Source organism: Perca fluviatilis, chromosome 5 (genome assembly GCF_010015445.1).
Source record: "Perca fluviatilis chromosome 5, GENO_Pfluv_1.0, whole genome shotgun sequence".
NCBI lineage: Eukaryota > Metazoa > Chordata > Actinopteri > Perciformes > Percidae > Perca > Perca fluviatilis.
In genome coordinates this window covers 21,092,288-21,109,406 of record NC_053116.1, presented here as the reverse complement: position 1 = coordinate 21,109,406, position 17,119 = coordinate 21,092,288, and the positions used below count along the sequence as shown (strand labels likewise).

At 40.5% G+C, this 17,119-nt stretch overlaps 1 protein-coding gene across 2 annotated transcripts in view; it reads right to left on the bottom strand.

The window, feature by feature from the left end:
- lrp1ab (low density lipoprotein receptor-related protein 1Ab) overlaps positions 1-17,119 on the bottom strand; it is a 94,711-nt gene that overhangs the window by 57,011 nt on the left and 20,581 nt on the right. For both annotated transcript variants that reach the window (XM_039801494.1, XM_039801495.1), the window contains exons 3-4: positions 9,039-9,176; positions 81-200 (exon numbers count right to left, since the gene is read on the bottom strand). In XM_039801494.1, the coding sequence (XP_039657428.1) occupies positions 81-200; positions 9,039-9,176 (258 nt within the window). The remainder of the gene's footprint in view (positions 1-80; positions 201-9,038; positions 9,177-17,119) is intronic.

The following is a 17,119-nucleotide window of genomic DNA, read 5'->3' as shown; positions in this document are numbered from 1 at the left end:
GAAAGTCAGAGTGATCAGAGGATTTTATGATTTTTTCTTTGGCCAAGCTAGAATAAAAATCTGCCAAATCGCCCACTCACCTTTACATGTCTTTCCATCTGCAGCGACCTCATAGCCGTTGCTACAGTAGCACAGAGGCCCATCATGAGTCACAGCACAGTGAAACTGGCACCCATGGGAGGCACAGCCTGGTGCTTGTTCTGAAGCAGAGCAAAACAGAGACACATAAAATAAGAAATACTGTATAGACTAACAGGGAAGAGGGGTTAAACAATTGCCTCCCTGATCTGTTTTTTTGTGCAGATCATCTTTCTAATCTTAATCCCAGTGCAATCTTCACAGAACCATACTGTCATATCCTATCAGGAGTATAAGGGAGTGATGCAAGCACGGCAACGGTCTTTATAGCGTTAAAATCTGAAAAAAGTATGAACAAAATACTAAATCTAATGTATATAGCATATTTGTCATAATTTAAACAAGTCTCCTGAAGAGAAACTGGTATCTCTCTCTCCCCCGCCGTGTGTGTGTGTGTGTGTGTGTGTGTGTGTGTGTGTGTGTGTGTGTGTGTGTGTGTGTGTGTGTGTGTGTGTGTGTGTGTGTGTGTGTGTGTGTGTGTGTGTAGACAAGGTGATTTGAATGTGCATATGTTAGGGGGCCTCTTCTATCCTGCCCCCAGAGGGAACTCAAGGACAGATCATTTTGGCAGGAAATGAAAGAGGAGCATCCACCCATCCCCTCATCATGCTAGCTATAGGGTGTACATTTGCATGCAGATGTGTTTCTAGGCTAGGAGATGAATGGGGGGAGGGTAGTGATAGTAGTACACATCTGATATTACATAGTCTATATCCTTGACGTTCCACTTCCGGAATTGCTCCTGTGCTGCAGGACATTCTGCCGGATGAGTGCATTTTTCGCCGATTTCCGTTTCCTTCCGCTTTATTTTTTTATTTGTAAACTCCGGTGGATTTGGTTAACTGCTCCTCAGATCTCTGCACAGTAAATTGACACAGCTAGCTAGACTATCTGTCCAATCTGAGTTTTCTCTCGCACAACTATTTTGCAGCGGCTCCATGCAGAGCCTATCGCCACCCATGACGATTATGATAGGTTTAAAGAAATGCCAATAAACCAGAGCACGTTTTTCTCCCATCCCAGAATGCTTTTTTACATTAGTTTTACTCTGTCACTCTTTTGATGGCACAATTCATATTTGGAACTTTCTCTCTCTATTTCTGTAAGCTTTATCTCTGAATTAAGATTTAAACTGACATGAAATATGACAAGCACGTAATCTCATCCTGCAGTCCTACATCGTAACAACCCCTGGCTACCCTTTGAAGCTCCAGGCACAGCAATATTTTGTAAGTAAGGCCAAAGCCTTAACATAACCTTCCAACACTTTAACACCCCACACTGATCAAAAGAGTTAAACTTCACTTAAGCTACGTTCACACCGCAAGTCTTAGTGATTTTAAGATTTTGATTTTGATTTTTTGCTCAGATCCGATTAGTTTTTTTGACTGTTCACATTACCTTTTAAAATGTGGCCTATATCAGATTCCAGTGTGAATTGTTTGCGGTTTCGAACTGACCCGCATACGCAAAAGAACAATAACAATGACATCAGACGCAGCACGCTGTTGCACTAAAGTTAGGGAGGTTATGGAGGAAGCATTTTCACTTTTATTTCAAAATGTTTGAGTAATGGCAGCCGTAACATTAATGACCAGGTGCTGAGGAGGAGGAGAATGAAGAGAAAGAGAAACAAATTTTGGCCTTTTCTGCAAATTCACTACAGAGATCTGTGTGACCGCTACAGGCCCCCACCAGTTTCCTCTGGCTTCGCCCTGCCCAGGCATTGTTCACCATCTTTCGGGTCCTATCGCACGCGCTCATGCTCCACCTCCCCGACGGTGCGGGCAAGACAGGCCGGTGGTGCGCCTGACGTGCGCGCCGGCCCTCACTTTCATTGCGCCACGGGGCGACCCTCTGACTCGTGCGCGCGCTAGACTCCTCGGTCCATGTTTCAAGACGGGTCCGGTGGGTTGCCGACATTGCCGCAGACCCCTGACGCCTTTTACGTGAGCCGATCCCCGCCTTGGCGACGCAGCGCGGACGACAGCCGCACCGGGAGCAGGAGGCCCCGCCCCTCCCCACGGAGAGAGACGGTACAGTAAGGTTTGAGGTAAAAGTCATATGAAATCCGCCTTGGTTGTTGTGGCCGCATTGAAGAAATAAAAAAATAAAAAAATAAAAATAAATCAGATCTGGGTCTGATTCAGGACCACATATGGAAGTGGCCTGAATCTGATGTGAAAAAAAAATCTGATCTGGGCTAAATCTGAGTGTTCACACTACTTCTGAAGAAGTCTGACCTGGTCACTTGACCCCCAAAAAAAAAAAAAAATCGGATTTGGGCCACTTTTGCCTTCAGTCTGAACGTAGCCTAAATCTAGCTTTGCCAGACCCTCCTCCACACGCTGTGGAGGAGGGTCTGGCTAGTCCACACAGCATTCCAGGATGGGAGAAAAACCTGCTCTGGTTTATTGGCATTTCTTTAAACCAATCACAATCGTCATGGGCGGTGCTAGGCGCCGCACGGAGCCACTGCAAATTAGCCTTGTTTTGGTGGAACGTGTACTTCAAAAGTTGTTTTAGTCATGCGAGAGAAAACTCAGATTGGACAGATAGTCTAGCTAGCTGTCTCAATTTACCCTGCAGAGATCTGAGGAGCAGTTAACCATAGTCCTCATAAATCGACTGGAGTTTAATATTCCAACACAAAGAAAGCGGAAGGAAACAGACATCGGCGAAAAGACATGCATCCGGCGGAATTTCCTGCAGCATTGGAGCAATCCCGGAAGTGGAATGTCGTGGATATAAACTAAACTTCACTCAATACTTGTGTGTACCTGTTGAGAAACATTCCCATGTAATCTTTTATAGAATGTAAACCCCAATATAACAAACTGTAAATAAAAGAGGCTTACACTTAGCCTGGATGCCAGCCGAACTTAGCCCCGCCCACAAAATTCGAGGTCGGGAAGTTCACATTCTGACTAGAAACTGAGTATGACCACGTCAGGCTAGCTTACACTAGCACAAAGAAATGTATCTCGATGTCCAACAAAAATCTGTAAATGGTCATGGACACACTATGCTTACAGGGGCTAGTGACGGTATGGCTGTGAAGAGCGGAGATTGGACCAGTGAAAGGCCCTTACTAAATAAAGCCTGTGGCACTATGGGCCACAATGACCCTTTTGTTATGGCCCTGCTAAAAGGAAGAGTCCCCCAGCAAACACTGTGGCCCATAACAAATCCATTTACCAAGCCTGTGAGAGACCACAGGCAACTAGAGTGCTTAAAATACACAAAATACAATCTGGTCGGGGTCATTTTCTTCCATTTTCTTATATATTCTTATATCATAGATACAGACAAAATTAGTATTATCATCAACATTAACTCAATATCAACCTGTGATACTACAAAGTATTCATACAGCCAACTCACATCCATCCATTTCTAATGTTTTATGAGAAAAAAAGATCAAAAGATCTGTTATAATATATTATAATTCCACAAAATAACAATTACTTTGACAGATTTTGGTTAAATCTGAATTATCATTTCTTTAGACGTGAGAACTATAAAGTTTGATATGGTAAGACTTTTGTTACGATAGAATTCTATGAAGAAATGATAAATGGTAATATTGATAATACTTGTCAGCCATCTTTTATGAGCTCCAAAAATCATGTTTAGGGTCTACTTGATTCACTTTTAGCTTATTCTTAAAAAAATAATAATGTATTTTTCCTTTAAAAGAGTCTGGGGGGAAAACATTTCTGGAATGTGAATCTGCAAATCCTTTTGCTTGTTTTAAACTCAGAGAGCATTTGTAGTTGTATGGTAGCAGGAAGAGCAGACAAAAGGACAGAAAATGTAATGATAAGAAAAGAAAACAGAAAAAGAATGAACAGAATTAGGAGAGGAACAGAGAAAGAGAGCGGGGAGAAGAGGAAGGCAGGGCAAACAGAGGTGCAAATGAGTTAGAAAGTTCCAGCTCTAAGCAAACAGGCAACAGCAGTGTGTCAGGCGTTTGACCAGGGGTTAATAAACGGGTTAATGAACGAAGCAAACAAATCACACAGTGACACACTGGAGGCCTTCAGTCCTAAACAAGCATGCCAAAGCCATTGATCCTGTTACTGCATGGATGGCAACCCTCAATTTCACTCATTTATAGCTCTTTAAAAGGGAAGCCAGGAGCAAGAGTATAATAGCCTTTTTCAACCAAAAGTAGCGCATATATGCAAGTTTTTTAAAGAGCGAGAAACCTGCAAAAAAAATAGGCGAAAGACTCCTTTCTCATTGCAATAGACAAGTGTCCTTTCTGGGTTTTTTTTCTGATGCGTCACATTCAATGTCACAAATGCGCCGGAAAACAGGGTTAGTAAACACAAACACTAGAAAGAAGCATGGAGGCCAGTTGAAAATGTTACTTCTTTTTGTTATGTCAGTTACTTATTTAGTCTCTTTTTCAAACTCTGCGACAACAAATATGAACGATGTTCGAGTGCTGCATTAATGGCGACGGACGGAATTTGACCGACAGAGGTGATTAGTCGGGGTGAAAATTAGCGGGTCCACCCAGGTGTCATGTTTCCATCACTACAGATCAGAGCTGGAGCCAATAAATAGGCTACCTGTGACTGCCGCAGCCATTTGTCTCCGGAATGAATGCCAATTGTAAACTTTCCCACTGAAGAAAAAAGCCATATGTTAGTGGGTGTTATCAGAAGATATATCACATCTGTGGGCACAATTGAACAGGAGTCAATAACTCACTGATGAAAATATGAGGCGTGTATGACAATGACAGCACAAGTTCCAGATGCATCCCACTGAGGTTGTGATCTCCTCAAAGACGTGCATAATATCATATGCAGATTACTGAGGGAATTCCCAACACACAAATTAAAGTCAAAGGGGTGATTAGCATGAACATGAACACAATATTAGAGACAATGACAAAAAAAACATTAGGAGAGGTGACAGAGACATGAAGAAGAACTTATCTTGGACACTTTCCACGGCCAGTACAAAAAGAAATTTATGAAAGTTGGCATTTTCCTTTAAATTCCAATCATGGGGCTGACAGGCCAGCTGCAACAGGGTGACGCAAGTACAGTGAGACAGGGACCGGGTGGTGTTGGGGTCATGGCCGTAGTTACACAACAAAACTCTTAACGACTGAATGAGTTCATAAACCTAACTCCTTACAAGGATCTGCTCATCTATCCATCAACTGGCTTGAAAACAAATTCCTTTCCTTACGAAAAATCTAAAATAAATAAAACCTCCCTGCATTTCTACATCCAGAGGCCGTAATAAAACAGCCTATTCCAGTGTGTGACATTTTAAAGAGAGGCAATTCCCAGGACATTCCTACCTTTGTGCTCTCACTGTCTGGAAACAAGTCTACACATGCCCGTGTCCTCTACCTGCAGCTGACAGGAGCCTACCGCTTTCCTACACTGTTCCATCAAATTACCTGATTTCTACTTCTTAAACTGAATGGTTTGCATTCTAGCATTGCACACAATAATATAAATTGACTAAAACTTTGAGAATACCAATCTCTTTTAAATTTAGCAGATCACCATGCTCAGTTAAACACAATCAGGCACTATCAAATACAATTTCATACTGTGAAACTACTCTGGGATTAATCAGTGCATTCCATCACACAGATAGGTTGGTGGTAAATGCTGCATTACTGAACAGAAAGAACTCTTGAGAACGAGATTTCAGACTTAAAGGAGATGATGATTTGTTTATCCAGGTATGTGGGTATGCATAGGCTCATCAATTGTGACAATAAAAGTGTATTTATAGGTAGTTGTGTGGAGCTGCAGAGTCAAAGAGGGCAAAGTAACCATATGCAAACACATGCAGGGCAGTGGCTTGAGTAATGAGCAAACAGTGGCTATCGTAGTCTCAAACAGTGGCAGCATGCTGCCCCAGACACTTAAACTTACACAAATACTCAAACACACAAAGTACACAATGTGGCACAAAATAGTTTAAACTTGCCTTAAAAGCAACAACAATAAAACATGACTCAGATTTTGTTCAATCTGCAGCCCATCATAAATCAAGAAATACAGTTTCAGAACCCTGTAGTGTCTCTGAATACAGTGGCAGGCAAAGACTGGCACTAAAACAGGTCTTGTCATGCGAGACAACTCTAACTGCAGCCAATAAACTCATTTAGGTCAAGACCCACTCATGAATGAAGATGAAAATGTGGTCTTACTACAGGCAGCCTCATGTAGCCTTTGACCGATTCTCATTCCACAGTTACTAGGACATGAAGGACAATGAAAGCCTACTGCATGCATAAACAATAGCATCAGGCCACTACAATAACCAGGGAGCCCTGGAAAAAGCTCTAATTGTCTCTTACCTATCAATCAGTCACTTCTGAAGGAGACAGGTCTAAACAGCCTTGCCCCCCAACAGAGGCCCCATCACCCACAAGATGACAGAGAAAGGACAAATGCAGGCCTACAGACTAATGAAAAGACTCAACTTTCACCTATATGAAAGAAAAAACAACATAACTGGCAATGGTCTGAAAAGGCTACATTTAGTTTTCTTTTCTTTTTTTTTTTTTTAAAGGCCTTTTAAATATAGGCCTGTAACTATACTTTGTGTTTTTACCAAAGGATGGCAAAGAAAGTTAGACAAGCAAACTTAGACAAGTAGAGAAAACATTCTCAACATGTGCCTTTTACATGCTCTTGAGCAAGGCACCAAGGGCCAATCCCTTTTATAAATATGAGACTGTATACTCCCTTCTTTTGCAATCAAAGATGTTTTTTAAAAGGGTAACATTGTTATCAGGCTTGCCAAAACTATCCACAGTTCTGATATTTAAATTCCGTGCAGTAGCTGACATACAGTATATAACAGTAATGCCTATTTTCTCTCTCTTATAGTAAGAAAAAAGGTTTTCAGGACTTTAAAAAATGTTCTTTCCCAAAGACAGCATAAGAATAGATGTATGTTCTGATTTGTTTTTACTTTGAAAGAGTCAAAAATACAAATCAAGTTTCAATCAAGTGTTAGATTAAGTGCTGTATCGGTATCTTGGAACCATATTGCCTGTATAAACTTCATCATCCATCCCAGCACCAAGGAGTCCACTTGGTTACTACCTTGCGGTCATTCTTACTGTATACACAAACCACGCCAACGAATCCCAAACCTTGCCACACAGTATAAAAATGCTGCGAAAATGTATTTGAGCGAGATAAAACTCCTGCCTAACCTTGCTACACTCCCATTTCTAACCACTCATGTCAACAACTTTGGCAGAATTACTTGAACACGCCGACTGACAAAGTTTGCTTTCAGGCATCAGCGCCCAGATATACTTGCACAACCTGGCAGTTTGAACAAGCAAACACTAGGATGCTTGTGAAAGGCCAGGCCTTTCCCTGAAAAGAGGGGAGCTCACAAACAGCAATGCCAAAGCTTCGGGACACACTGCTGGTGTGTTTGTGTGTGTGTGGGGTAATGGGTGTGTTAGGGTGTGTATTTGCAAGAATGTGACTGTGAGTGTATGTTTGTGTGCACGTGTTGAGTATATGCATGCATTACAAGCCCATGAACGTGTAGGTGTGTGACCAACGCTTTACTGAGGACAGCTGGACTTGTGTCCTCAGGGACAGGCAGTGCATGTTGTGATTGGATGACATCATCACTGTGTTGTGTAAAGGCTTGTCTTGCAGTGATGACCAGTGTGTGAGATACTAACACTCTCACCCACTCTATACAACTGTCCACTTCATCAGCCCAACAGTGCTCCTGCTCTTCCGAGCAAACCAGACCACACTTAAATGCTCTGACTAATGCACAACTATTTAATCTAATAACTCAACTGTGTGTAGAAGACCTATTCATTTTTACCTATACAGGGTCTTTACCTATACAGGGTGGTCCAATAAGAAAACACTCTATTGCATGGGCGTAATATGTACAGAGGAGAATAAGATGTAGAGATATTACATCAAAAGAAATAATACAAATAGAATAGAAAAACAGACACTATAACACATAAAGTTACAACTGATAGATAAAAAGGGTAAATCAAATTTTATTTTTTTTAAAACACACATCAAGCCCACAACCAATTACAGCTTTGATCTGAAATTAGCAGAAGAGATAAGGTGATCCAAGATTACAGACATTATTTAAGAACCTGGCAGACCAGCCCATGTCCCAGGACTTTGATCCACCGAGGCCTGATAGTAAATATTTGATCAAGTGATTTGATATTCCAGGAAAGGGATCTTGATACTGAATAGCAGTGCATCACTACTAAAACAAGCAAAATGGAGAGACAGACACACAGGTGTGCACAACAAAAATTATAACTATGTATCCCAACATGAGTTATTGCAACTACAAACAGGCAGAGCTTCAGACCGCTATATCTGAGGACTGCCTTGCTGAGTACTGAAGCAATCCTCTGTAGGCGGCCAGTGTTTGCTCCTTTGTGTGCTGCAACAAAGACCGACAGTATGGACCCAATATGTTCCATCACTCATTCTTCTATCGACTCTAATTAATAGTAGAGGATTTGATGGGATTCTTCTCCAGCTGCATCCGGGCTGAATGCTCATCATTCCCGCAGGGATTGGGGAAACAGCCTCATAGCTGAGCTGATTGATAAATTAATGACTTTTTTCCCCCAGAAAGAGAAATCCCATTATAATTGCACAAGCCACAGCAGGCCAGCTCTTTAAAAGGGCCTATTAGCGGAGATTATTGGATAGAGATTATAGTTTTGTATGCGAAGACCAGGAGATGCTTGCGAGGAGAAGCCGGCTGGTCACTTTTGACCCACAACAAAGGCCGACACTCTTGTCTCTGTGCGACAGAGGAGATAGAGAAAAATATACTATCTCAGAGTGTGTTTGGCAGAAAATTGGAGTTGGCAGATGTGCGTTCATTACCTCTGCAGTGAGGGCCCTCATCCCAGCCATCGGAGCAGTCGGGGACTCCATCACACACTTTGCTCATATGGATACACACATCCAGGTCCAGGCACCCGTGTTCATTTACAGGACACTGGTTAACCCTGTTGTGTGAGCCTGGAAAACAAGCAAAACACATGTAAGGAAACATAGCAATACAAAGCAAAATATAAAAACTATTCACAACAGCATCTACACAGGCAGTTTTTACAGTATATGGTTGGACTGTGGCTATGGGTGAGGCCCCTAGCTGTCGACCCTTTATCCTGTAGATATAACAATCCCTCTAGAAAAACGTGATTATGCGATCGCATAATTCAATGCATAATCAGCCAAATTCCGCACTTTCGCCACATAAATTGCAGATTTCCGCGCGAAATGTGCGGTGCTTGCATGATTTCATAATCCCTGCATTTTTGTTGCAAAAAAGTCACATATATCTTATCAGAAAGTTGAAAAAATGTTGCGTTTACGTCACACAAGAGCAGCCATTTTCCCCTGTTGCCATTGGGAAGGTTATGAAGGGACGTAGTTACGCGACGTGAAGATCATCGAAAAGCAGGTGTTGGAGGTTGAATTTGACCTATGAATTGACATGTACTTTGGGTCTCTTAATTTGGTATCCAATAAGAAAGCTATCTCAATATCTGATGTCTACTCACATTTCTTTGTTTAAGTGCTCCTGCTGTCTATATTATTAACGATTTTTGAAAGTCTGTCTCTTTTGTATCTTTTATTTCCCTCTGTTTAGACTATTAGTTTTATTTTAACTTTAATATTATATTATTTGTATATATTTTTGTATCTTATTTGTTTACTTATTGCAATGATTGAATATCTGTAAACTATTTTTGGAAATTAAGTTTTAAAAAAAAGCAGGTTGTTGGGGGAATCACTTTTTCATCAAACTTTCATCGCATAAAATTGCATAAATATCCTGCATATTCCATCGCATTTTTTAAGAAAACGTGCCGCATAATCAAGGATTTTTGCCCGCAACAATCACAAAAAAAACTCAAAAGCAGAAAACTTCTGAACAGTTAGCAAATGTCCAAATGAAGAAAATCACCAAATATGTATTTAACTGGCTGCCTTTACTGTATTCACTGCAGTAGGCTTCAGATTTTTCAATTGATTTCTCTCATGTTGTGAAGAGGACAGTATCATCAATTTGCATTAAAAGGTCAGTCTAGAAATCCTCCTTGTATCTTCATTTTTACACATCAATTTAGTTTTGCCACGGTGGGACAACAGTCAACAGGTTAAATCCTACACTGAAATATAAAATCGTAGTGATCCTTTGACAGATAAAGGGTTCTGTCACAGTATGACTTTTTAGCACATGAGAAATGGAATGGTCCCAGAGACCCATATATTATGCACATGGCATATGTGCACACATGCACTGTGTACAGTATGGCAGAGCGATGAAATATGGTCTGCAAATGTGATCATTTGGCAGATAGGAACATTTTTAGAAAATTACATTGAATCTAAAAGGTGTGTGGAGGGCAAAGGACAAAACATGATCTCCTCTGGTCCAGAAAAAGCAGAGATTGTTTTGCCAGCAGCGTCACACTAGAACATATAGTAGATGCCGTTTCTTCCCTTCATTCTCTCTCTCTCTCTCTTTCTTTTTTTTTTTTTTTCTTCTCTCACTCTTTCTCTCCCTTTTTTTTTCTTTTTTTTTTTTTTTTTTTTTTTTTTTTTTTTTTTTTTTTTTTTTTTTTTCTCTCCCATCCTCTCTCCTTTCTCTCCCTCTCTCCTCAGCCCACACTGCAGAGCAAACAGTTTGTTTTGGCTGTTTTTCTTCTTCCTTCTCCTCCTCCTCCTTTTCCTCCTCCAGTTCGCTTTACCGTTCTCTCCCTCTAACATCTGCTGACCCATTTTAGAAAAACACTAGAAGCAGAGAAAATAAAGTTCACCGCCTTCACAGGAAACAATCTGTAGAGTTCTGCGGGGTTATGTACGGTACTATGAGAGGCTTTGAGAGGATGATATCTGAATTTGTGCAGCCCAAGCTGCAAACCTGATTCAGATGCTTCCTTCAAAATCTGACATACACAGAGTCTTCAGTGTCTGAATATTATGCAGCCAAAATGCAGTTTATTTGACCCTTATTTCTGCCTTATGCAGGTTGAGTTTTTCCTTATCTGAAGAGAGTCTCTGAGGATAGAGGGTAACAAAATAACAAAAATATAATTGACTTGACATTCAGTATGTTATGTATTTGTGTCATGCATATCCAGTTGATATGTGGGAGCTTATTAGGTCTTAAAAGGAAAGTAAAAATACAGGCAATACAAGACATGCGCTTAAATGAATCGAAGTGTGGATGTGCAGGAAGACTCTCTATCCATCCAATAGATTAGTAACCACACACAGATCATAAAATGTTACACGGTTAAAACAAGTACCTTAAAGTGACAAGAGCTTCCATAATGATCCTGCCAAAGCTGCCTGTGTGGAAAATGTGCCACATTCGAACAGAGAATTAGCTTCTAATGCATCTGGCTTAGGGGAGAGGGGGAGCTCTGCCATTTGGGGGATGCTACCATATTAGCAGCCCTCCTACAGCCTCAGCCTCTATGCCAGCCTGATTTACATTCAATAAACTGCCTGGGGATTTCTACATCAACTGCAGTACCAAGATTAAACTGCACACTGGAAATGAAACAGCTGCCAAGGATGTATCATTTGTCAACAGTTATCTTAGAGTATAAAAGACAAGTCATAGTGAAAGTCATCTGAATGGCCCACACTGCACAAATTGGTGTCTTTGCAACTCTCTATACATGTAAGCATATGTGACAGAAAGTGATGTGTTGAGGATTGAGCAGACAGACAGACAGACAGACAGCTAAACTCATTAACTGACATAGTGTGGTACACAATCCCAAGAACCAGGTGTCTACACACTGCAGCCACCAAAAGATGGAAGAGACAAGAACTCTACTTTCTATCACACACTCTCCTACCTTTCCCCTCACCAGGCAGCAGCAGAATACCTCTTTGGAAACAACTACCAGCAATACACAGCCGGAAAAGAATTGTTTGAGTTCCACAACACAGTAATGCCTTGGCAGGAGCTGAATAGGGACCAACAGCAGAACACTAAATAGAAAGGACAATAACTTTGCAGGAGGGACAATGGAGATGAACCCTGTACTCCCTGCTACAGTTTTGGAAGTTGTTGGCAGTGTATTACAATACGCAATAAGCTCCCCTCATACTGGCAGTAGCCATTTCCTGTGTCATCTGTCAGTGGAAGCAGAGCATTACTGTGCATATCTGAAGGAAAATAATACAGCATAACTTCTTCTGTCTTGTTTTTTTCATATGCACATTATATATCACACACACACACACACACACACACACACACACACACACACACACACACACACACACACACACACACACACACACACACACACACACACACACACACACACACACACACACACACACACACACACACACACACACACACACACACACACACACACACACACGTTTGAGAGAAGGATGCAACACTAATAATTTATTTTGGGCCAGAGGGCGATTTGGAGAAATTCCATTCTGCTTTAGAGTACTTCATAGCATTGACTAATCTTTGGGACACAGTGACCAACTATCTTCTTTTAGCAACTAAATGTCTTGGATCTTTGGTCTGGTTTCCCCCAGATAAACTAAAGTGGCCTTTTAAACCAGATTATTTGAAATGGTTCTCTTAATGGCTTAGAACAGCCCTAGATTTGGCATATTTCAATGAAAACTAACCACCATCTAGATAAGCACTTCATGACAACATGAAAGAAATCACATTTTTCAATATCAAACTGGAGATTTACGTGTCAGTGAAGCAACAGTATGTAAAGTAATTCATCAAGTATGCAGTGCCTTTTCTGAACTGAAAGACAATTACTTCAAGATTCCTGATTCTGCAGGCAAAGCAAATTACAAGTTATAGTTCCCAGAAGCTTTTGGCTGTAACTGTGTAGATGTCATATTCCCATCCATCTCTCTCCGCCCCAGATGCTGAGGAGGACAAGAATTGAAATAACTGGGTTTCTATTCATGTTTAGGGAGTATAAACTGCATATTTACAGTCCTCAGACACTGTTGCTCTCATGCAACTCATGATTAAAAGACTCAACTCTTCTTTTCTCTTCCCCTTTTACATGTTCAGCTTGAAAAAGGGAGACCATAGCCAGAAACCTTCGAAAAACACTGAGTATCGAACCGAGAAAATGTATTATTAGTATTACAACAGCAGTCCTTATAGTGACTATATGTAACTTTTAAATGTTTCTGAAACTGTGTAATGTCCCTTCTGAGGATTATAAATGACCAGTACCAGCAAACGAGACAGTGAAAAGAATTCTATTTTTATATCGTTTTTATTAATGCCTCTGTCCGGGTCCGATTTTTCCCGCAAAGTCACTAAATGATTTTTGGCAGGTAGACGGCACTACAGAGCACACATTCTCAAGGGTCACAGATTTCAGCTGAACACCGGAAAAGCCCGTTATTGTATCCAGCCAGGTAAAGGGTAGCAGGAGATTTCTTTATATAGGCCTAATTGTATTTTAATTTTAGAAGTTATCTGTTGTAGTTATGGCTGACACTGGGCAGGGCCATCACAGAAAAGAAGAAAATTAAACAAAGAACAACTAAAAGCTAAAAGGGAAAGTGAAAGGCAATGGGCAAAAGCAAGTCACACTCAGTCCGGCTTTTCAACAAATGGAGACGGGATTTTAAAGGATTCAAAACCGACCCAGAATTGGCCCTCAGGTATGTAATATGTCTATTACATTCATAAAATAACTTTAGTTTGTGCGATGTGGTTGTACACCAGTAGCCTAGACCAAGCAACGTCCCCCTTCCATTTAGTGCGGACGTTTTATTCCTTTTAGCCCGTGTTTGTGTTAGCATACTATTTTCTTTTCCCTTGTCCCCCTGTACCTGTGTAAAGCGTCATTAGGTTTCATGAAATGCGCTATATTAATCTAAGTTATTATTATGTTGGTTGCTACAACAATCTCTTATTGCTTTGGCTCGTGACACAGTGACAGTGATACCTGGTTGAGCTTACGATACATCTAAAGTAGGCTAAGTTACTGTATGCAACACTTGAAATGCAATGACGCATCTGTAACATATTCTCTTATTGTAAATGAATGATTATCTGTTTGAGCAAAACATTCATCGCAACTATACGACCTCCTAAACCATTATGACAGCAAGTGTGGTAAAAACACTACCGTTTTTGTCCAAAGGGGCCACTGAAATCAACACAAACTGAAAGTTACATATAGCCACTTTAACAACAGGATGTTTGAAATGTACTTTTCAATGTAAATGGTGCCGTTTTGACACTATATTTATTTGGGTTTATTTCCTGCCTTTGATATTATTTGTTTTGTCATAATCACTTATGTTTATGGAATGAAATCTTATTTCCCTAGCTCACCAATAAGGACAAACACAGGTGGTTATCTTGTTTAGTTGTCAACTCTTTAGTTAGGAAGTAACTAATCTAAAAAGGTAAGCTCCGTTTCAGAAAGCCATTTTCGAAAACATCATAAACTATTCTAGATTAAGCCCTAGTTCTGGGTTAATTTATACCCTGTCTAGGAAATCAAAACATACGTTTGTTTACAGTTAACACAGGCCACTTTATCTCAATACTTAACTTGCATTAGAGCATCCAGCTTTCGGCTCCATTTACTTCTACGTTTCTGTAGCATATCAATTATTTGCTGGTACAACTATAATTAGGGCCTGGGCATCGACATCGTCGGGGGCGAAGGCCCTGTTGAAATTAAAATGTTTTTTTCTTCTTCTTCCTATTTTTCTTTCTTTGAGTGCAGAAATGAGGTGCTTGGGCTACTCAAAAAGTTGTGAAAATTGGTACGCCTGTCTGACTTGGTGAAAATTGCAATCTGATATGGGTCTTGGCTTTGGCTGTGGCAAATTAGCTCAATAGTGCCCCCTAACAGTTTTCAAAGTTAACGCCCCCTCGTTTTACTTTCATGTCGAGGTACTGTATGAAATTTGGTAGGAATATGTAACATATCCAGACTTACAAAAAATCCTCTTGGAGCCACTTTCTAACTAACTAAAAAGGCTGCCCTCATTCAGGTGGTCTGTCATCGCAAAGCCTATATCAAGGGACTGGTGTTTTTCATGTTTAAATAGGCTGACAGATCTTCTAGCTCTATTCAAACAAAAGCACATTTCCAAAATGAAATGTTATGATTTACTCATCTGGACAAAGTAATTCATGCTTTTGTTATCACACTTAATCCAGCAAATTCCTATGCTCTTGCCTCGCCTTGAGTAAAAGTGCCTCCTTGCTCTAAACTTATAAAAAAATGCAACTGCTAGGATTTGTATTTGAGCAAAAGATAAGATCTATCCCCTTTGCTGTTATTTTTACTCTTTGTAAAATGCTTTGCGACTCGTTAAAACTTATATAAAACATAAAACATTTCCTCTCTCAATTAAGTGCAGACAAAAAACACAATTAAGGTACCACAAATAGAAGTAAATACATGTTAATAAAGAATTTTGAAATATGGTGATGTTACATGGCAATCATGATAACACAATAAGTAATGTTCCATCGATTAAAATAGGTATTAGTCGCCCTAAAGTATCATTAGCAGGTGCTATAGAATTTGCAATAGGAGTGGAGGAATATAATTATCATATTTAACAAAAACTTGACATGTCACTTCACTAGGATAGCACATACAGTATTCTTCAGTGAGTTTGGCAGCCTTGGAGACAAAGCACTGCAAGTGAGAACAATGTCAGAAGCTTGGCCATGCAGTGGATAACAGACAAAGAAAAATTACAACCCTCACATCTATTAAAGGGCAGAGTGAGGATAATTACATTATTGCACTAAACTGTGATCAGCTAACAGTGCATATCGTCACTGTGTCCTCAGGGATCTTAATTCTCTCTCTCTCTCTCTCTCTCTCTCTCTCTCTCTCTCTCTCTCTCTCTCTCTCTCTCTCTCTCTCTCTCTCTCTCTCTCTCTCTCTCTCTCTCTCTCTCTCTCTCTCTCTCTCTCTCTCTCTCTCTCTCTGTGAAAACATTCTAAACTATGAGTCATAATGCAGAACTTATGTTCAGCTTTTTTGAAACGGTTATTGCAGCATGCGCTCTTTGCAGTGACATATGACTTTGTGCAAAGACAATATTACACATCCACTACGCACAGTGTAGATTTAGGTAATGCATCACTGCCTGTGTCATCTTCAAATCATTCCCCCAATACAGAGTGCAGTCATCCCTCGCTTGCGGCTCTGGGTTCCACTAACTTGTCTGACCGGCACTAGGCATCAGGGTTGTGACGTAAAGACATTCTCTCCCAATGTGTGCTTCCCTCCAACACCTCAACCATTGGACCCCACCATCCCCCATCCTTCAGTTCCTGTAGTTATGCAATGACCTTAAATTTGGATCCCCTGACGATCTTTTGTTCTTAGCATAAAAGCCTGCTTTTCTTCCTGCTCTTCGGGTTCCATGCCAGCCCCTGACTGACTCCCATAAAGTCTGCTGTCAGCTCGAATGAATATGTTGTGCAGGGTGACAGGCAGGCCTGCCCCTCTCTGGAATCACACTTAACAGCAGCATGCACAACAAGCACATGGCTATGCCAAATCCTACTGAGGCAGCCAAAGCACACAGGACTTACAGTATAGCACAACTACTCACTAGAAGAAGACCTGATGTGCCAGTTTTTGTTTCAACACGCTTACTATGATAGTATATATATCCTTTATAATCAAAGTATGAATATGAATAACAATTACATATGACAACATAAGATAAACAGTACATTTTGTACTCCACTGTATCTAGTCGTTCGACTATCTTGTCAAAGGATCATGTCAAAGTGATACTCATCCAAAAATGGTGAATTATGTTACACAACTAGTTTGTAAAATTGCTGTGATCATTTTCAGGTTTTTCCCTCCACTGAAACTGTTCATCCCATAAAAACCATCGTAATCAACTAACATTAAATTTGATTCAACTGG